Genomic DNA, 21032 nt, shown 5'->3' with positions numbered 1-21032 from the left:
GACTTTTCTTGTTGATTTTGAGGAATATAATTTTACTATCGTTTTTCCCGGGATAGGAATATGTACCTGCTAATTTTTTAGTGAAGTGTGTAAAAAAAAATGTACCTGTTTGCAATCGGATACTGGATCCTATTGTTAGCTGGGCTGTGTTAAAAATCAGCCCACGGGAAGGGGGGGGACACAAAAGCCCACCTTGCTCTTTCCCGTGATATCTGGGCCGTTCTAAAAGATTCAGCCCACGCGGGGGCGCTTGCGCTGCGCTCTGGCGCGCTCACGGGAACGAGGCAACGAGCGATGGATGGAATCGAAGTTTAGTCCCATACCGGCCAGCAAGGGAAGAAAAGACCAAGTTATAAGCTCGGCTGCAGCCACTCTGTTGTCTCTTCGGAGACATCCGATAAAATTGGAACGATACAGAGAAGATTAGCATGGCCCCTGCGCAAGGATGACACGCACAAATCGAGAAATGGTCCAAATTTTTTTGGGATTTTGCGCGCCGGTCCCTGGGCTGGAGTTCTTCCCTCACGGATACGCCCCTGGGTGCTTGTTTTCCTTTGCAGATGCGCCCCTGGGCTATTCTTTTCCGGCCCTCGCGACTTCTGCTGTCATACATCCAGGTCCAAAATGTTTTGCACATTCACGTACCACTCCCTGGGTTCGAGTTCTCCCTTGCAAGCATGCCCTCATTGCTTCTTTCTGGGCCACTTTCATGTCTTCCCTTGCTCAGAAATGTTCTCATGAAGCTGTGGTCCTCTGAACTCCCTATAGCCTCACTCGTTTTTTCTTGGTTCTTGCTGTGTGCTTGTTCTTCAACTAGTTCCAATGAAATATCCATTCATGCAAAGAATTCTATGACAGGGATATTTTTCCTTCCAATTTTGCTACGTCATTAGTTGCTCAACTTTCTTGACATGATTCTGCTTTGTCAAACTCAATATTCTTTACATGGTTCCGATCTTGTCTATGAGAGAAATTAATAAGGAGATTTCATTTATTGGCAGAGGAAAATAAGATAAGTGGCCATATCATATACACAGACGTGCACAACTCCTTCAGATTTACAAAATTAAATTTCGCATTTTATTCGATGGATGGTGGCTATATTAAGATTCACCAGCATCCACCAAACAAATTCTCTCATAGTATACACATTCACCTGTATGCATGCAAATGTTCCAGTCAAAATTTTCACAATCTCGAGCGCCGCACACATTTCATTGGATTGAAGCTGCTATGCCGACGCGCAGCAGTATGCATGTGCCTCGAAGCAGAAGGCTTGAGGTCCCAGCCTTCTACGTTTTTTGGAACGCATACATCATACATCACCTGCCCCAGCACCCCATGCAGGCTCAAGCTCTCCACACTTGGCATGTTGAACAGCTCTGGCTTCGGTCCCTCACTGCTTTCATGGTACTCCATGGAGCTTGGTAGGAAGAACTGATCCATTGGATCGATCGGTGCTCGTCTTAGCCTGTTGTTAGAGCTTGCAGCAGTTCTGCGCTGATCGGAGATGGACGGAGGCATGTCGCTGTGCTCACTTGTGCCCACCTCATATCCGTTAAGTTGTCTTCTGCTCATGTAAAGCGCCGATGCTTTCATGAGTAGCTCAGTCACCGCAGTTCGGTATTCCTCAGGGTGATACTTGTAGTGGCCTGCATAAATAGCAATAGAGGAAAAGAGATAATAAGAAGAAATCATAAAAGTGTTATACTCATCAGTTTCACATGGCTTGAGACATTGTGCATCCACATCTTTTAGGTTAGGCATAAAGCACACCCTATAAAATCTTTTGCATGTAGAACATCTGAACAGAGTCACGCGTGATGAAAATTTTCAGATAACTGAATTGGTGAAGCTACCAGTATTAACTATTGCAAGGGGCAGGTCTTATTTTATGATATGGGTCATAAATTAGTTAATGAGACATTTTTTATGTGTTGGTGACTTGACATTCTGTAAACCTACAAAGGACCTGAATTACTAGATATTAGTGGATTTACAGAACACCATGCACAAAATTCTTTACAAATCGGTCTTGAGAAATTCCTAAGAAAGTACAGCAGCATATCCAGGAGTTCTTAATGTTCATCTCCAGTGAGGGGATTGGCATAAAGAAATGGGGAAGTCTAGCTTTGAGTAATCAGTTAAAATTCTGCACGCAAGATCAGATGTTTATCCAAACCGTATCTTGACATCTGGATAGATGGAAACAAGCTCCAAGCAACATGCGCAATTCATGATGGCTTTACCTATGACCTTTTAGTTCACAATAAGATGGGGAGTATTTTTTATTTCTCCAAATAAACTTTGTTTTCTTTTTGTTTCTGTAAAAGATTTCCCCATTGAAACTAGAACACAGCTGCTTATCAGTTAGCAAAAGAACCAATTCTGGCAAGGTGTACAAGCACCTTTACACCAGACATGTTTCCACCTTCTAAAAAGAAAACATTTTGCTCTAGGGATAGTTATAAATGAGAAGTGTGATTGCAGGTTGACTTATATTAGGCTAGGCGAATGTTCAACGTAAAGTTTCAGAAAACCATCATGATCTGGCCGCTTGCTGAGTGCAGACTCAAAATCCTTCTGGTAAATTAACTAGCAGCCTCCAAGTATTGAATATGATCAATGGGGCTATTAGCGGCAGTAAGCACCCTGGGACTAATACAATGTATGCTAAAAGTTCCAATTGCGATTTTCCATTGAGAGCTTGGAGCTCTACCGATACAGTACTACTAGAGTAGTCCTGCATTCGGGAACTAGTTCCATCATGCCATCGTGATGCATTCTCCTCTCATCACATCACAATTTACATAAAATCATTAGCATTCTATAGATTGTTGTCAGTACCTAAAACAACTGAATAGCTCTTGACCTCTTGTCATGTTAGAAAACCAAGATAAATAATCAATAACAAGTTTAGTCTTTGCATTTCTTTTTATAACCTAGAGGCATGTTAAGTGAGGTAAACGGCAGTTAATGGGGACGATGTTCAGAAAAAAAAAGGATAAAAAGGTTGTCAAAAACTCTAACTAGGAAGTCATAACAATTAAAATGGCTAGGTACAGAAATGGAGTAAAGATCAACAACTCCCTGGTTAATACTGCTACTTCAACTAGGTTAAACTACCTAGTATCAATTTTAGTTAACTTAATATAGTATTAAGTAGACTGCAGACAGAAAGAGGAAGAAGAACATACCTACATGAGGAGAACTGTGCCATTTAACTAGGTTCACATCACCACCAAGCTCCAGCAGACGCTTGGCAAAATTTTCAACAACCGAATATGGAGCAAGTTGATCATCCTCTGAACAGAGTATCAGTATTGGCCCAACATTCTGCATGTACCACGGTCTAAGATTACAGATATTCACAAGAAAATTCATCTAAAATCAGGCTTCTAATCAATGTGGTCAATAGAGGGGCATACCACAGATGAGTATAGTGTTTCCCAATAATCTTTACGTTGTTCTTCAAATTTGTTTATGAATAGGGCGTCGAGACCTGAGGCAACACCCTTAGCCATCCATGACAAGACACGAGGAGGTTCAGACATCTTCAGGACACTTGGGTCAAGGAGAAAGCGAGTGCCTAAATCACTGACAAAATCCACAGGACTTGAGTCGTACATTTGCCCGCACAGACAATCCCGTACAAGCTGATACTCATCCTGTAGAAACCAAAAGCACACGAAGCTTTCTTCAAAACGAGTAAATTCAAACCAGAATACCCAAATCTACGTGTCTACAGCTTATTTGATTTACCGAACAAAGCTTCAGCTAGCATTTCAGCAATGAGTAAGAGAGGAGGGCAATAAGTAAGAGTCATACCAGACTTAGTTGCCCTTTACATCTTCGCTCTATCAGCTGTCAGTGAACAATTAAAGCTTTAGCCTAGAGATTCCAAACCAGCTTTAACCTAGAGGTAACTGCTTCAGCAAAATGGTGCAAAATTCCATATATTACCTGAAGAACCTTGTACGTACAACCCTTTGGCCCTCCTGAAAACGATGCGAACGCAACAGGTACAGGTCTAATCTTCAGCTCCTTGGTTTTCAAAGAGCAATATAGCAACAGGTGCCCGATTGCAACAACCAATTAGATGCGCCTAAACATACACAACCACAAAAAATTGTACCAAACCCGGTTGAAATTGCAGTGCAGTGAGGTAATAAACGTACCTTGACAAGCTCCCCAAGCACCCTGTCGGCAAGCATAGCAGCCTTCTCGGGGAAAAACCTGCTTAAGCAAAGCGTAAGTGTTAAACAACAGAACAATCGATTACTTTGTACGGAGTATCGAGACAGGGCACTAAAAATAGGAAGCTAATGACCCAACAGGGTCCATGTGTCATCACAGCATTTCTAAGCTCATCCAACCTAGCTATATGAAATTCTGCACAACCAAGATTGGTAACCGCAAAGGCAAACGCATCTCATGTCTAGCATCAGTTGCGTCTGCGTGTCCCCAAATACCGCAAACGACTCAACTGCAACGCACAAGAAACTGAAGCCTCCTCCCCTGAATCCCCCCAGACCTCCGGCAAATCCAAGAACGCCTAGACATAGGAGCAAACTAAAAACCGCATCTTTCTCGCACTACCGCATCGAATCGGACCATCCTCTGAGGACCACATTTTTTTTCGCGGGGGTTCATCGGAGGCAACGGATGGGAGGAAGAGATCGCGCAGGCGGCCGTACAGGGTGGGGAAGTCGGAGTGGCAGACGAGGCACGCCCACCCGCGCGCCGCGTAGAGCTCCACGTACGCCCGCACGTGGCGCTCCTGGCTCGACAGCCACGCGAACATCACCACCACGCCGGCGGCGGCCGGGTCCGGACGCCGCCCGCCGCCCCAGTAGTGCCGCCCCCACATCCCCCTGCCCCGCGGGCTGCGGCCCTGGAAACTTGGGCGCCGCCTTGAATTGGAGGAGGAGAGGACGAAGAAGATGGCCGTGCCTGCCTGCCTGCCCGGCGTGCTGGTGCGGCGGCGCGGCGCGGCGCGGGGTTATCTTTCGGGGTGGAAGTGCCGTGGGAGCGTGCTGGTGGTGGAAATGCTACGGAGCACCGAGGAGTTGACACGCTGGTGTGGTGGATGATGGAAAAAATTGATGGAAAAACGCACCATTTTCTGTCCTGGAAAAGGAAAATGCTGATGTTTTGATGTGTACTTGCAAGTTGCATTCATCGATTTTCAAAAACCTGATCAAGGCCATTTGTTTGAATTTGTTGCTAGATTCGATTTGGAGGTAGGATCAAATGCATACTACGTGAAGCTTGGTTTCAATGCGAATCTTTCCGTTATACCGTCGTGAAACTTGTACGTAGGTGCGAGAAATTTCAACATTGTTCCATTTTTTTTTTCTCGGAGATTATTGGTCAAACGCGTACACCGGTAACTTAGTACGTGGATGAACTCGAGAGATAAAAAAAACCATTCAAGGGCAAAGATTAACGCAAGTGAGGAGGTGTTTGATACGAGGTACTAAACTTTAGGAGGATCATATCGGATGTTCGGACGTTAATTAGGAGGACTAAACATGAGCTAATTATAAAACTAACTGCAGAACTCTATACTAATTCACGAGATGAATCTATTAAGCATAATTAATCCATCATTAGCAAATGGTTACTGTAGCACCACATTGTTAAATCATGGGCTAATTAGACTTAATAGATTCGTCTCGCGAATTAGACTCTATCTGTGCAATTAGTTTTGTAATTAGACTATATTTAATACTCCTAATTAGTATCAAACATCCGATGTGATAGGTACTAAAGTTTATGAGTGCGTTGCCAAACAGGATCTGAGTCTAGCATATTCTACGCGCCGTTCCCTTGGAAGTAGAGAGCACGTTGAAGTCGATCTCTTGCAAGCTGACGTGGCGCTGGCCCTTCTGTTCTTGCACGGCAGCAGGCCAGCGACAGCAACGATAAGTATGATGCAAGCCACTCTATTATTATACCGTATGTGTATACGACCAAAGCACATGCCTTTTGCGACGTTTACGTTGCTCCTGTTAGCTGCTCAAATGACTTGAGATTGGGGTGGAGACAGATCGTCAACTCGTCCTGGCCAATGGAAAACTGTGCTTTTTTTCACTTGTATGGATAAAGGCATGAATACACAAGATGTAGACAGATTCATGTTCACTATATACAAGCATATTTGAAATGGTTTCGTTCTTCAAGCTTTTGTTTTATTCAAGTTATGCAAGTTTGAATGTTTTTCGGTATAGTGGTTTATGCAAACTTGAATATTTGTTTCTTAGTATCGTGATTTCTTGTCTTCTCTCTCTCTTCTCTCGAGAGGGAGAGGTTGAGTGTTTTGTTCCGACACGCTTTAGCGGGTGTTTGATGCCCCGCAAAACTTTTAGAATATGTCACATTTGATGTTTGGATGTTTGGATATTAATTAGGAGTATTAAATATAGTCTAATTACTAATTGCACGGATGGAGTCTAATTCGCGAGACGAATCTATTAAGTCTAATTAGTTCATGATTTCACAATGTGGTGCTACAGTAACCATTTGCTAATGATGGATTAATTAGCATTAATAGATTCATCTCGCGAATTAGACTCCATCCGTGCAATTAGTTTTATAATTAGTTTATATTTAATCCGTTTAATCAGCATTCGAATATTCGATGTGACTCTGCTAAAGTTTAGCACCTCGTATCAAAAGCACTCCTTAATCTTTCGTTGACAGTGTCCTTGGTCTACTATCAATTATGGCGTACCCTGTCACGCGAATTAGCGGAAAAACTTCTATCGTTGTTTGTTGATGATGCTACCGAACGTTCGACAGCCCAGCCCAACCAGGATGTAGACCAAAACGCTCAGGGGTTCTATTGGGCTATAATCTGTGATCAAACTGGGCTCCCACTCTTTGGGCCTCGACGACAGCCAGGCTTTCTAAACTTATCTCAGGTGGGCTCCTACCTACACGCCAAGATGCGAGCCCACGAGCGGAGCAGGCCTCACAACAAGTACGAGGGTAGAGGCTCTAACAATGAGGCCCATGTTCTTGCTAAAAGTGTGTGTAATATGGAACCTGGGAGATGTTATGTCTGGCTCCTAAGGCGTCCAGAAATGTTGCATGTACCTCTCACAATATTATGAACGAATAAATAAAAATAATCATTTTGGAGGTCAAAATCTCGGAACTTTAAGAGGCATACACACATACTCAGGGGAAAGGATGATATTTTATCGTAACAACTTTGTGAGATGAGCATCGTGAAAGAGATTTTTCACCTCTTTTAATTCGGCGTAAACTGTCTTTGCAACGCTTTGATAAGAAAAGTTCTTTGAGATTTGTCTAGAAAGAAGCACACCAAAGAGAAAGAATGCACGGACAAAGCCAAGTTTAAGCTTTGAAAGACCTGAACCGTCGTCCATCCGAGGTCGAACATGAGCCATGAGTGCGTCATTTGTACTCGCACGTCCCTGAAAGTGCCTTGAAAAACATGAATAATCGACCTTGTTCGTCCTTAAAGCCTCAAAGGAGGTGATGGTATGCATCGCCTGTACTGTAATATTCCACCACGGATCCCGAGGCGCAGGGAATGAAGATGCTGCCATCCAAAGGCTAAGATGCTGCCTACTGCTAGCTGGCTTCTCCTGCTCCTGACATGGTGGCCCATGCATCTATCACGTCCCTCTGTCTCTCTCGCACAGTCACATATTCCGAATGTGCAGAGGCAATGCAGCTGCAGGTATCTCCACACGTCCCTTCCTGCATCATCATTCCTCTCACCCTCTCTCACGTGCACATCCACTGTGCAACTCCATATCTTTCTCGGGGAATCCAGCAGGGAGCCCAATGCCCAATGCCCAATGGAGAGGAAGAGGCAAAAGCGGAGGTCATGCGAATCCAATGACGAAGCAAACCATAACATGTGTTGGTTTGTATATGTCTATGTTTCTTGGGTGATGGAATATTGGAATGGAAAAGGCTAATTAGAGTAGCAAAAATGAAAAACAAAATTGAGCGAGATAGGTGACCTATCGGAAATTTCATTTCTTCAATATACTGTATGTTATGATCGACCGGTTGTTAAAAAAACCGCTCATGTGTATCCTAGAATAACGGAGATGGATTGAAACTAGCTGCATCTCTTAGGTCCCGTCTGGATCAAAGGATTTTCAAAGGAAAAGTGAAGGAAATCAAAACGGAGGAAATGAATGAGATGAGGATATTCTTATGTTAGGAAGCTGGGATTATTCTCCCTAGAATATACCATCACTTGATACTCCTCTCTCTCTCCTTGCTCCTACCAAACAAGCAAGCAACTAACCAGCTGAAGCTCCAGATCCAAAGCAATGGACACCAACCAACAACAAACCCTAGACCAATCACCAGCACCACACCTGGGGTGGTTAATTGTTAAAAAGGGCAACTTTAAGCTCTTGTTCATCTTTGCTTTTGTAGTACTCAAATGAGCTATTTGATTTGAGTGTACTACTATATTGACCAAGGGAGAAGCTAGCTAGGGGCCCCACGAGTGCACCGAATGATTAAGCACCCAGAAAAGGGCAAAGGAAGAGCATATGCATCAAGATTCCACCTCTGCTTTGTATTGTTGCTGCCTTTGGAGGGTGTTTTTCTTTTGGTTGCTGCTGCAATTATGCCCCCAACAACCAGCTGATGTGCGCCTTTTGACTTGTTTAACATGACTGTGTACGTCATATATAGCAGATGGGCCAGTTATTAGTTACCCCAAACCCATATATATTACTTGAATTTACAAGGAAAACACACTAACACTTTGCAAATTAATTTTATTACAACAAAATTAGATGTACATTTTGATTAGTTCCCTGGGCTATGCAACATCTGTTGTGAAATCTTGTGATGCGCAAAATTAAAAAAGTACGAAAAATTGGCTTTGTTAGTTTGCACTTTGCAGTTTCAAAAAGAGAATGTAAAAGGAAAGAACAGTTCATGGCGTTTAGGGCCCTTAGATTCTAGAAAGAAAGACTGGATGGAAATGGACAGGAGTGAGGTGGAATGTCATGGCAAATGTACTTTTGAGGTCATAAATGAGCTTTTGAACCTTTTGCACAATCTAAGAAAATAGCATCTTCCGCACATGAAAGCCTACAAATCCTAAGAGCATCATTGCAGTGTTGAATACGAGGTGAAAACAATTCAAAATCCTTGCAAAATTTAGAAGAGCAAAAGATCGGTGAACATTAGTAACTGATAAAGAAATTGCATCTTCAGTGCCATGTTCCTGCAAAAAAAATCTACCAATACACAGGAAAAATCTGTAAAATTATCTTTTCTGAAAAAGTAAAGATAAGATTAAGGGGCTGTTTGGATACCAGGTGCTAAACTTTAGCAGTGTCACATCGAATGTTCGTATGCTAATTAGGAAGATTAAAAATGAGCTAATTATAAACTAATTGTAGAACCCTGTGCTAATTCGCGAGACGAATCTATTAAGCCTAATTAATCCATCATTAGCAAATGGTTACTGTAGTACCACATTATCAAATCATGGACTAATTAGGCTTAATAGATTCGTCTCGCGAATTAGACTCCATCTGTGCAATTAGTTTTGTAATTAACCTATGTTTAATACTCCTAATTAGCATCCAAACATCCGATGTGACATGTGCTAAATTTTAGTGGGGTGTACCCAAACACCCCCTCAAACTGATTTTTGCACAGCAGAAGAAGGACATGCCATGCTAGATGTACGTATGCATGCGCATGTGCCTGTGTGTACGTGCATCATGTCGTCGTGCAGATGAGGCAAAGTACCCTAGAACAAATAGCACTGGACCAGCAGGCAATGCACGGCCGGCTTCAAGCCAAGGTACATTCACATGTCAGTGAGATTCTTGAATCGGAAAGGGCACACGGTTCCGTTTGGATTTTCCAGCTAACTCCAACATCTACTGTTGCTACACCTGACTAGCTAGCTTGAGAACAAAGTTAACCTTGATCTAGCTGTCTGATCGAGTAAGAATGTAAGATGCATGCTTGTAAAGAAAATTATGTGTGACCAAGAAGTCAGAAATTTGTAAATAAAGAAAATGAGTAGAATTTCACGGTGGAAACCGATCAGCATGGGGAGCTCAGAAGCTTCCTCCAATGGATCATCACCTTATCCTATACACAGACTATACGGTTGTCAGAGAGACAGTAGAACAGTGATAAACAAGTAACAACCGATGAACTGAACCAGTGGCAAACTATACCCAGACAGTAATACTAGGGAAGCAGTGACAATCTCTAAACGACATCAGTAGGAGAATCGAAGGACTAACTCCAATTTCCCAAGCTAGGATAAGCATTTGTTGCTACGATTGACAGTTTTACCCTCCATGCTGCGTCCCCTCACGTGCTCACCGGCGCCCACTCGAATCGGCCTTCCAACGGGCGGTCGAGGGCAACGTCGTAATTGTACCTGCAGAAAAGGCATGGCAGCAGCTCGCGTTAGGGAACACCCAGACCTGCAACTTTGTGCGGAATTTTGTGTATCCAACTGTGTGAGAATGAAGCGCTTACGCTTCTGCAAATCGCCGGCGCTCGGCGAGCTCCGCCGCGACGAAGAACGCCTCCATCTCGGCTTGCAGCAGCGGCGACGACGGCGACGGCGACGGCGACGGCTGGCCTGGGACGCCGCCCTTGCTCCCGTGCTCGTGTTTGGATTTCATCACCTCGTCGCCGGAGAGGGGCGTGGCCGGTCTAATTATTTGGGCAAAATTCAGTGGAAAGAAAGTAGTTAACATTTGTATCGATGCCGGCTTTTGTTCTCGTGCAGGAGTCGACAATTTTGCGCAAATCGAAACTGACTTGTTCTGTGATGTGAATGAACGCACAAAACTACACTTACGCGCTGTCTCCACGGTCGCCGTCGACGTCGCGGGCAGCGGGGTTCGCCTGCGACGACGGCAGCGGCTCCTCCTCCGGCCGGCCGCCGCTGAGCCTGAGCTCGGCGCTTGCGAGCGCCGCCCGGCCACGGTGCGGCCTCGGTTGCGAGCACTTCCGCTGCCCGGGGCTGTCGCACGCGCGCTTGGCGCCGCACCGTCGGCAGGCTGGTGCCGCTCCGCCGCGGCGGTGGCGCCTGCTGCCCGGCGGGCTGCACGACGCGGCCACCGGCACGCGGCGGCCGCTGCGCAGCGTGAGGCACGCCGCCGCGGCCTCGCCCGTCGACGGCGACGGGTTCTGCTTGCTGCTGCTGCTGCGGATCCTGACGCACTTGCCCATCGGCTGGTTCGTTGGTTGGTTTGCTGGTGTGCACTAGCTCGCTGCAGGTCTCTGTCTTTGTGTACTGTGACTGCGAGGGAGTGAGAAGGACAGTGAGCTGAGAACATATGAAGGGTCGCCACGTCACGGCAGGGTTGCGTAACGGCAACCGTGCCGAGCCGTTAGCTGGCGTCACGACGTGCGCGCGCGGTGTGGGAAGCCAGGGGTAACGGCGTCAAGTTGGGATGCTTTTTAGTTGTATTTTTCTTATTTTGTTATTTCTCGTTGGTATATTAGATCTTCTGATGTTTTAACTGGAACATGTGCCACTCTATAATCTTTGTAGTCTGATGCATTCTTGAAAAAGCATGTATAAAGCCCGAATATAATCTTCCATTATCTTAAAAAAAAAGGTGAGAAACGCAAATGGCACTTGCAAAGGTTGGGTTGGGAGTAAACTCCAACCATATACTCGCCTATTCTCTTTTGGTGGGTCTATTCACAAAATTAGATTTTTCTCTTTTGATAATTCTATTTGAGTTGTTGTCTTGTATTTGACATAGATGAATGTTCGATCCCGGTACAGAGTAACTCTTCTAGAAACATAAATAATTGGTGCATGTATATGATAACATCGATACCGAGGTGCATATATATGATAACGAGGAGTACATAATGACATGATTCATTAGATGATAAGCAAATTTATTCTCCTTAGTCATTGTGCTAAGGTCAAATAGATCTATCAAAAGACAATAGAAGGATCATAGCAATAATGCAAGGTCAGTGAAACTCACCTAGCATATCTTGAAAATGTGATTCTAAGTGCTACCCTAAAGTACTAAACTAGCCACCGGTTGGTCGTTCCACCATCCAATCTTGCTTTCCATTTTTTAATGCAAATCCAAATCATAAAATTCTCTAAAGCAATATAGGCAGTCAATTTTTTATGGAAATTATAATCTTAATAATGTGCTGGGTCCTTTGCACGACTTCGAAGCGATTACATTTTTTCAACCAAAGACCCTCCACAACACAAGGTGGCAGAGCAATTTTCAAGCATGATCGTGCAAAATGAAGTAGTATCTTCCATAGATTACGGGCCTGCTTGGTTGCAGGCGACAACCTGCCAGCTACGGTGTGGCGCGCCGAAGGTTTGGCATCGAAAATCAGCGCCACACTTCATGGCGCAAATGCTGAAGACCTGCTTTGTGTTTTCCCTGTGGCTTCCAGCTTTTGGCCAAGCAGCGACCAATTTATTGTGACATGGCTGGTTGCGGCATGCAGCCAAGCATGTCCTTCAATAGATAGCTTGTTAGGTCTTAGTTACCATCCTCGTCCATTTTCGCACGCCAAAAGTAGTTTAGCTAGATATAGGGTGGATAGAAGATTGGGAGGAGGGGAAATAAAAAGAAGATGAAAAACGGGTCGAAGTTGGTGGAGAATAAGAAGAGAACTCCCATATATTGGCTTTGCATCCCTTTTTACCAATTCCCCTTTTAAGAGGAAAAATATTGGGATGTTTGGTTTTAGGATCAGAATTACCTCTTCTATATGAGATGGTACATCATGAATTTATCCAATTAATTTGTTAGGATGACTTTATCCCTCATGCTTACACTTACATGTGCTTGTTAAGGATGAGCGATGATGATATGGATCAGCCCATTATTCCATTCAAACAAACAAACATATAATGATTGCCTCTTGTTATCTTCATCATGTAACTGTAGTTTAGAACTCGCTTTGTGAGATAGCACAACTGACAACATAACCTACAGGAGACACTGACATCACAAAAGTCTTGTCAAGCCGGATATATATATTATAATCTGCAATGTACTAAGTGCTGTTTGCTCCCTTTTATTATTATTATTTTTGCTTTGGTACACGATGCAGTTGCAGACTTGGCAACAGTAGGAGACACCAGCAGCAAACAAATGCGGGCACTCACATGCACAAAAGCCTTGGAACTCGGGACAAGTCCTAAGGAACTGATTCTGACGAGTAAACAGCGCACGATACAGTTTGCAGATCGATCATCGTCAGGCCCCGGTTTTTGTCTCTGTCCCCATCCAGGCTTATTTGATCCTAACACCATGATGGCGAGCCCCCAGTAAGAACAATCTTTACCGAGGCGCGCGAAAGCTCGCAGTACTGCCTGTTATCAGTTCATCACGGCTCACCAAGCAAATCTGATCTTCCACAGTTCACTGTTGAAGCTTCACCTTCGTCGGCCTCGCCTGCAGACATGCATGGGACCAGATGCAGGCGCGAGAGTGAGAAATCCATAGAAAGTAGCGGCAGCAATCACGGAGGAGCTAAACAAACAGCTACTCCCTCTGTTTCAAATTATAAGTTATTTCAACTTTCTTAAGAGTCGAAACATTTCAAGTTTGACCCAATTTATCAATAAATTACTGACATTCATGATATCAAATAAGTAGCATTAGTTTCTTCATTAAATATATTTTCATAGTATATCTATTTGGTGCATAAACCTATGTGATTCTCTCTATAATTTTGATCAAACATAAAATGGTTTGATTCTTCAAGAAAGTTGGAATAACAACGGAGGGAGTAGCATCAAAGTGTGGAGCTCTTACTGAGGTTAAGCGTTAAGGTGCACTCTGACTGACAGCAAATTAAAGCATATGCAGAGCAAAGCGGCGGCATCAGAATGAACTAAAGCACACACTGAATGGGTGATCATGAGGTGCCAAAGAGGCCGTTATGACTGATCAACCTGAGCGTTTGTAGAGATTATCATAAGCTTCGGGAGGCAAAAATCCTGTGTCATAGGGGAATCTAAGGTAAGCAGCACCAAAGCCTGACCGGGAAAAAGTGCATTTTGCCACTTACCTAGGTAAAGCCAGTTAGCACTGACCATCCCAAGAAAAGAATGCCATTAAGGTCTCTGCAGACTCTAATTATTAGCAGGTTAAGGGTGAAACCTAGGATGTAACAACAGGCCGGCCACTGAAGAGTAAGGGAGTGTTTGAATCTTTAGTCCGGACTAAAATTCATGTCACATCGAATATTCGGAAGCTAATTAGGGGGACTAAACATGAGCTAATTATAAAACTAATTACACAGATGGAATTAATTCCCAAAATGAATCTATTAAACCCTAATTAATTCATCATTAGCACATGTTTACTGTAGCACCATATTGTCAAATCATGGACTAATTAGGTTTAATAGATTCATCTCGCAAATTAGCCTCCATCTGTGCAATTGGTTTTGTAATTAGTCTATATTTAATACTTCTAATTAGTATCTAAATATTCCATGGGATAAGAAATTTTAGAAGCTCGTAAGGAAACAAATGGGGCTGAGTCTCGTGCATGTGCACTGATCTGACCGCTTGGTTCAGAACAAGATTCGATCAAACCCCATTGGGGCTGCTCCGCAGGCTTTCAGGACGATGTTCTTGGACGAGGTGCACCGAATCGGCATCAGCATCGGCAACCGATGCCGTCACTTCCTGGCTCCTGCAGGAGCAGTAGAAAAACTGATGGACGGACCCATGGATGGATGGGTGTGAGGCGAGTGACCCTGAGTGGGGGCAACTGCAGCTAGAAGCCTAGAAGCTAGGTGTGAGCGAGCATCATGGCGGTGAAGAACGGATTCCATTACTTTCTTGTGGGGGACGACGACTCTGCGTAGAGCGTACGAGAGAGATGGAGGAGACGCATGGGTACCTCGGAAAGGCCGAAAGTTGCCTGTCGTCGAGCGAGCTATATATTCAGCTGCGTAGTGCCATCAGCATGGAAGGAAAGTGTCTCGTGGCGGCATCCGATCCCAAAGTTCTTCTCATTAGTGCTTTTGTTTGTCTTCACCAATTTGTGCCATGCATTTCACCAAACGGGTCCATAATTGATCGGTCGTCTGGTTGCTGTGGCATGCAAGGTCTCTGCTAATAGTCTGTTAGTACTACTGAGGATCTAGGAATGATTCTGCCTGCCCTAATTTCGAGTTGATCCCTAGCAAAGAACCTTTACTGAGACACGAGAAAGCACCGCCTGTTCGTCACTGTCGTCGTCGTTGCTGTTCACCAAGCAAATCTCATCTCCTGTGTTCTTCTCAGATCGATGCTGCGGCGTCGTTTGTCTTCATCGAGTGTATTGGGACCAGCAGGTACGAGAATTCCACAGAAAGAGAGGAGCATAAAACCTGACGCAATGATGGAGGGAGCTAAATGTGGGGTGCTTCAGTGTGCCTGAGCTTGAGCTGCACTGAAAAGCATGTACATGCAGAGCAAAGCGACAGTAAACCAAAGCATCCGCGTGCACTAGTTCAGGTTTCAGAGATGCTGTTAAATTACCCTGAGCGTCAGAGGTGCCAAAGACGCTTTTGCATTGAGACTCGATTACCATAAGCTGTTGGTGAGAATTATTAGCAGCAAAAACGCTTATTCAAAACAAAAACTGCTTCTTCAGAAAAGAATTGGCAAAAGCCTGGTATCATTGGGGAATGCAATTAACTAGCACCAAAGCATGAGTGCACGCATTTTGCATTGCCTCCGAGGACCTGGCCAGTAGCATGTGGATTCAAGTACTCGCTCCTGTTTGCTTTGCTTCAATGGCTGCTCGACTATCCTCCAAAAAAAAAAGTTGCTCGACTGGCTTGAATTGGCTTTGTGGCCAGATTGCCAGAATGTTTGTCACCCAAACTTTATTTTTAGGAATAATCAGTGATGGTCAGGCCCAGTGTGCAGGACGGCCCATGATGCATGTTTATATCAATACTAGAGAGGCTGAAACACAGGCCCATCCATGATTTCCCGGCCCAAAACTACTTGCTTCTTCTTTCTTGCTTCCGGTCTCTTATATATTGGCATCAGCGTTTCTGTTTGTCCATCTTGGTAAATTTTTTTACTCGTACTTTGGAATGCATCAACTCTTAAAGTAATATCTGTTTTGGTATGACCGTTTCTACCTCAACTGACAACGTCTCAACGTTCAGAACGAACAAGTCTACGGTGCACTCCTTCCCCTCACCCCAAGGATCGGATCTCATTAAAAAAAATCTTATAATCCATGACGGTCGAATTTTATCACAAATCATCGAAAAATCGTTGTAAAATATCATCTGTGATGGTTTTTGATAACGTCATGTATTAAGCATCATAGATTAACCTGCATGACGGTTTTAGAAAATCGTCACAGATTGACGTAATCCGTGATATTTCTAAACCGTCATAGAATAGCCTGGAGCCCGTGCAACCCAACCCAGGCCTAGTATCAATGATGAAAATAAACGTCACGAACAGTTGCCACGTGGGATACTATTCGTCATAGATTGAATAACCACGTCACCCAACAATAACATGAATGATGATGTGGCAATCACTCCACAACACACTGCAATCATTACAAAGATCCAACTATGATTAAATTAATAAGACGGAGTGAAGAAAGGAAATTGAATAGCTGACACAAATTTATCTATTAGTTTATTACATTAATATATCTTAACATTACTAGTCTCGTAGGAGCACGGATTGGTGAACTAGCTTAATTTTGTTCTTATCGATACATTCTTGGCTGAAAAAACAAGTATTAGAGTTTCCTCTCTCTATAGTTTTACAACTCATTTTGTATGACACATCACAACTACAAACTATATATACATATGTAAAAAACAGGCAGTGATTCGGAAAATGAAAGGAGCATAGATAGCAATAATATAATTTTTATTTTAACAAGGATAGAGATCCTGTGCAGCGTACGATGCATGGTCTTATATGTAATTTGTTGTTTCAGTCCTTAGTTGCAAACTTCCAAATTGATCATTGGTGTATTTTAGTCAAAATCAAATTAGTGCAAAATGAGCCAACAAATTATATGCGTATCATCAGGCAATATATAGAAAGTACACAATTGGTTGATTAATAGGGCAACTCCAGATTCCTTGGTCTCCAAACTTGTTAAAATAAAAATTAAATTAGTGGCGAGTCAAACTAAATGAGCCAGTGAACTATACACACTTCATTAACCAATAGAATATACCTTGTTGCATGATCAATGGAATAACTCCATATTCCTTGACCTTTAAACTTGCATTATCAAAATAAAAATTAAATTAGTGCAGAGTACGTCATATGAGATTATGATTCCAACGGGATACTTCAATTTAAGACTTGGATTATTATTTTCTTTTATCCTTTTTACATTTCCTCAATGATTAGTTGGAATTCTCATATTCTACTTATCCCCTTTTCGTAGAAGGGCCTCAATATGATTCGTTTCTGTCTATAAGCTCCCAGAACACCATAGGAACTCGAAAAATGGAAATTCAGGTTCAGAAGAAAGGCAACCAGATGTTGTAGTGGGAATTATGATATGTGCATCATGAAGCAACGAAAAATACATAAATTACCTATGCATTCTTGACTGAAAAACAAGTATCAGAGTTTTGTCTCTGTATAGTTTTACAACTCATTTTGCGTGAGACAGCATGACTACAAACTATGTATGCATATGCAAAAAGCAGGCAGTAATTCGGAAAAAGAAAGGAGCATTGACAGCACAAACGTCCTATCAAGATTATCCTGTGCAGTGTACGATGCAAACCTCCCAATTACATAGTTTGTTGTTTCAACAAACGTCCCAATTACAAACGTCCTATCAATAAACGTCTTATAGTTTGTTGTTTCAGTCCTTAGATGCAAACCTCCCAATTGATCATTGGTGTATTTTAGTCAAAGTCAAATTAGTGCAAAATGAGCCGACAAATTATGTCTATAAGCTCCTAATGCACCATAGGAACTAGAAAAATGGTAAATTCATATTCAGAAGAAAGAAAATGAGTCTTTCAAGTTTCAACCTGCTTGCTTTAATTATTAGATAGAAAGAAAAGCAGATGTTGTAGTGGGAATTATACGTACACACATCATGAAGCAATGAAAAGTAAATAAATTACATGATGAATGGAGTAACTACAAATTCCTCAGTCTCCAAGCTCATTATAAAAAATTAAATTAGTACAGAGCCGAATTAACGCGTCATTGTTAAGCAATAAAAAGCACATAATCGCATGATTGACGGAATAACTCCGTATCCCTGGATCTCTATACTTGTTAAAATAAAAATTATATTAGTGCAGAGTCAAATAAGCCAGCAATTATATGATGCCTCATTAAGCAATAAAATGTACGTAATTGCATGACTAATAGAATAATGCTAAGTACATTGTTTGACGAACTCAGCAAGTGCAAATGTTAACTGATCCCTCTAACAGAGTTCCCAGGAAGTTTTTTCCCCTCCAAAATCAGTTCCAATGTCGCTTGCAGCCTTGCCGGCTCCCCATGCTTTATATAAACGTATCAGAGGGCACAAACTAAAACACCTTATAGGCTTACACACGGCTTACACACATCTAACCCAACGAAGAGCTGGACACCATGGTCCCCTTCATGGCGAGCGGCCTGTGGCGGCTGCCTGGCCCTGGCTCTCCTCATGGCTGCCGATCAGCAGGTTCCTCTCATGGCGAATGCTGATGCTGGCGGCATACATGCGAACGACGCAGAGCTGACTGGCTAAGTTGGTGGTAGTGTGGTACTGGTGGTTTGTGTTATCAGAGCTTTGCTGATGATGATCCTGGTGGACTGGACTCGAGGACTACCATCGTGTGTGACCAATTGAACCCTATAGCTTGCCGGAGTGCGGTGCCGTGCCGTGCCCTGCCCCGCCCCAATCCATGTTTCTTTTCCCTTGTGCGTGTATACACCCTTGTCAAAAAAATGCTTGCAACTTGTTTGCTCGACTACTGGCGTATACCTCGGAAGTCATCAGCCAGCCCATGGATGATATTTGTATCGATCGAGTTGCAAAACTGAAACACGGCCCGTCCAAGAATTTCGGCCCAAAACCACTTGCTTATTCTCACTCAGTCTCTCATGATGGCATTTGTGCTATTCTGCCCATCTATCTTGGGCCTTTGCGAGTTTTTTTACGGCACAAAATTCATATGTGCTCCTGTTTCCTTCCCGCGTTTCTTCTATTCTTTCTTCACTGCCAAGATTTTTTTTTTGTTTTTTTGTTTTTTTTGCCGTCGTTGTGTGGGTTTTGGATGGGACTGATGCAGGGTAACACGTGAGGAGTCAGGGTACGACCTCGTGTGGTACATTTTTCATTCGTTTTTTCCTTTTTTTCTGCTGCTACTTGGGATTTTTGTTCAGAGAAATACCATCCCGTATCATTCACTTTCCTTTTTCTGCATGTTTTCAGCTTGTGACGTGTCAATTTGTCACTGGCTCAATTTTTAATGAAAGCTGATTGCAAAAGTTACCCGGATGAGTGATGACAGCTAGATAGTCCTATTTTTTTACCACTCCTTTTGCCCCCCTCTCTGGACTGAAACCCTTGCCTGTCTGGCCATGCACTGCAGGTCAAAAACTCAAAATATAGGCCCATCCAGCATTCCCGGGCCCAAACGCACGTTCTGAGATTCCTCCTCTCTAAAAAAAAATGTTGTTGAATATGGCACTCTAAAACTTCCATGGTTATTCATTATTCTACTGGACTACAAGTCATATTACAAATGTCATGAACTAGTTCATGATCGATTACAACACCCGTCACGTTAAAAGCAAGCAAAACTTTTTTTTTTTATATTCACATATTTTGCCGGTTGGCAAGCAAGCAAGCAAGCAAAGCTAGTAGGAGTTGAAGTTTTTCATGCGAAGCTTGAGCTCGTCGGAGAGCTTCCTAGCGAAGCGCTCGAGAGCCTGCTCGTTGTTGCCCTCGCCGGCGACGGGCTCGTACATCCCCGTGTCGATGTTCACCCTCGCCACCGGCTTCTTGAGAAGCTCCCTTCCGATCCGGATCAACGCCTCCATGTTCTCCTTCGTCGCGATGTCCACCGATGATGTGTGTCCTACTAGTGAATCATCCTACAATCATATATCCACTGGATTAACCACAACCTTATTGTGAATGAGTTAATATAAAAAAACTTAAACTTTTGGATTGAACTGGTTACGAATATTGAACCTGGATACGGAGGTAGTTCTTCTCGCATCCGAGTGCCTCGAAGAGCACTTTGGCGTGGATGTCGACCATGTCGGCGCTGGCATGGCAGAAGATGTCGATGAGCGGGGTGAAGCCGCCGTCGTAGAGCCACCGGAGCAGGCCCCACTTGGCGCACTTGGGCGCGGTGTACATCTCCGCCTGCTTGGGCGCCCCGGTGCCGACGGAGATGATGAGGAAGTTGCCGTACTCCGCGGGCCGGAAGTCCGGGTTGTGGCGGAGCACCTCCTTGGTGAGCATGGACATGGCGACCATGGTTGGGTTGTTGGCCGCCACGCCGCCGTCGACGAGGTGGAACTCCCGGGACTTGCCGCTGGGGCCCTCGGTCCTGAAGAAGTGCGCCGGGAAGTAGGTCGGCGCCGCCGCCGTGCTGATGCAGATGTCGGAGAGGTGCGCGTTCTTGAGCGGCTCGTGCTGCGCCTCGTACGTCGAGAAGATGACCGGCTGCAGGCACTTGACGTCGAACGCCGGCACGACGACGTTGGTCACCGTGTCCGCGATCCTCACGTCGTGGGTGAGGCTCTTGATCTTGCCGTGCAGGAAGGCGCCGTCGTACTTGGGGCCCCTCATCACGCTCAGCAGGTTCGCCACCGGCTCGAGGAATCCGATCCTGCAACGACACACACATGGTGTCACACAGTTCGTCCTTTCCATTATCGCCATACTCTGGATTTTCCTCTTGCAGAAGCTGGTACTATTTGATATTTAAGTATGGTGATTCGGGACTATAGGTGGTGTGTCATGTGTGGAAAGTGAAATGTTTGGTAGTGGCAGGCATGAAATGAGGAATGTCACCAT

General features: G+C 44.0%; 3 protein-coding genes across 3 annotated transcripts; all 3 read right to left on the bottom strand.

The window, feature by feature from the left end:
- Positions 1 to 964: 964 nt before the first annotated feature.
- LOC101759281 lies at positions 965 to 5070 on the bottom strand. Its single transcript, XM_004979659.3, has 7 exons — positions 4698 to 5070; positions 4179 to 4236; positions 3964 to 4044; positions 3829 to 3864; positions 3429 to 3668; positions 3198 to 3336; positions 965 to 1652 (listed from the first exon to the last, which is right to left on the bottom strand). The coding sequence occupies exons 1-7, from the start codon at positions 4868 to 4870 to the stop codon at positions 1189 to 1191; spliced, it is 1191 nt and encodes a 396-aa protein (XP_004979716.1). The 5' UTR covers positions 4871 to 5070; the 3' UTR covers positions 965 to 1188.
- Positions 5071 to 10007: 4937 nt separating this feature from the next.
- On the bottom strand, positions 10008 to 11307 carry LOC101759030 (cyclin-dependent kinase inhibitor 3-like). Its single transcript, XM_022829345.1, has 3 exons — positions 10847 to 11307; positions 10519 to 10698; positions 10008 to 10417 (listed from the first exon to the last, which is right to left on the bottom strand). Exons 1-3 carry the CDS (start codon positions 11218 to 11220, stop codon positions 10348 to 10350), a joined length of 624 nt encoding a protein of 207 aa, XP_022685080.1. The 5' UTR covers positions 11221 to 11307; the 3' UTR covers positions 10008 to 10347.
- An 8367-nt stretch (positions 11308 to 19674) lies between these two features.
- LOC101766609 (patatin-like protein 1) lies at positions 19675 to 20950 on the bottom strand. Its single transcript, XM_004980694.3, has 2 exons — positions 20199 to 20950; positions 19675 to 20098 (listed from the first exon to the last, which is right to left on the bottom strand). Exons 1-2 carry the CDS (start codon positions 20895 to 20897, stop codon positions 19862 to 19864), a joined length of 936 nt encoding a protein of 311 aa, XP_004980751.1. The 5' UTR covers positions 20898 to 20950; the 3' UTR covers positions 19675 to 19861.
- Positions 20951 to 21032: the final 82 nt, after the last annotated feature.

The sequence above is a fragment of the Setaria italica genome, chromosome VIII (genome assembly GCF_000263155.2).
Source record: "Setaria italica strain Yugu1 chromosome VIII, Setaria_italica_v2.0, whole genome shotgun sequence".
Lineage (NCBI taxonomy): Eukaryota > Viridiplantae > Streptophyta > Magnoliopsida > Poales > Poaceae > Setaria > Setaria italica.
The sequence above is the reverse complement of the archived record's forward strand: the minus strand, read 5'-3'. Positions and strand labels throughout refer to the sequence as shown.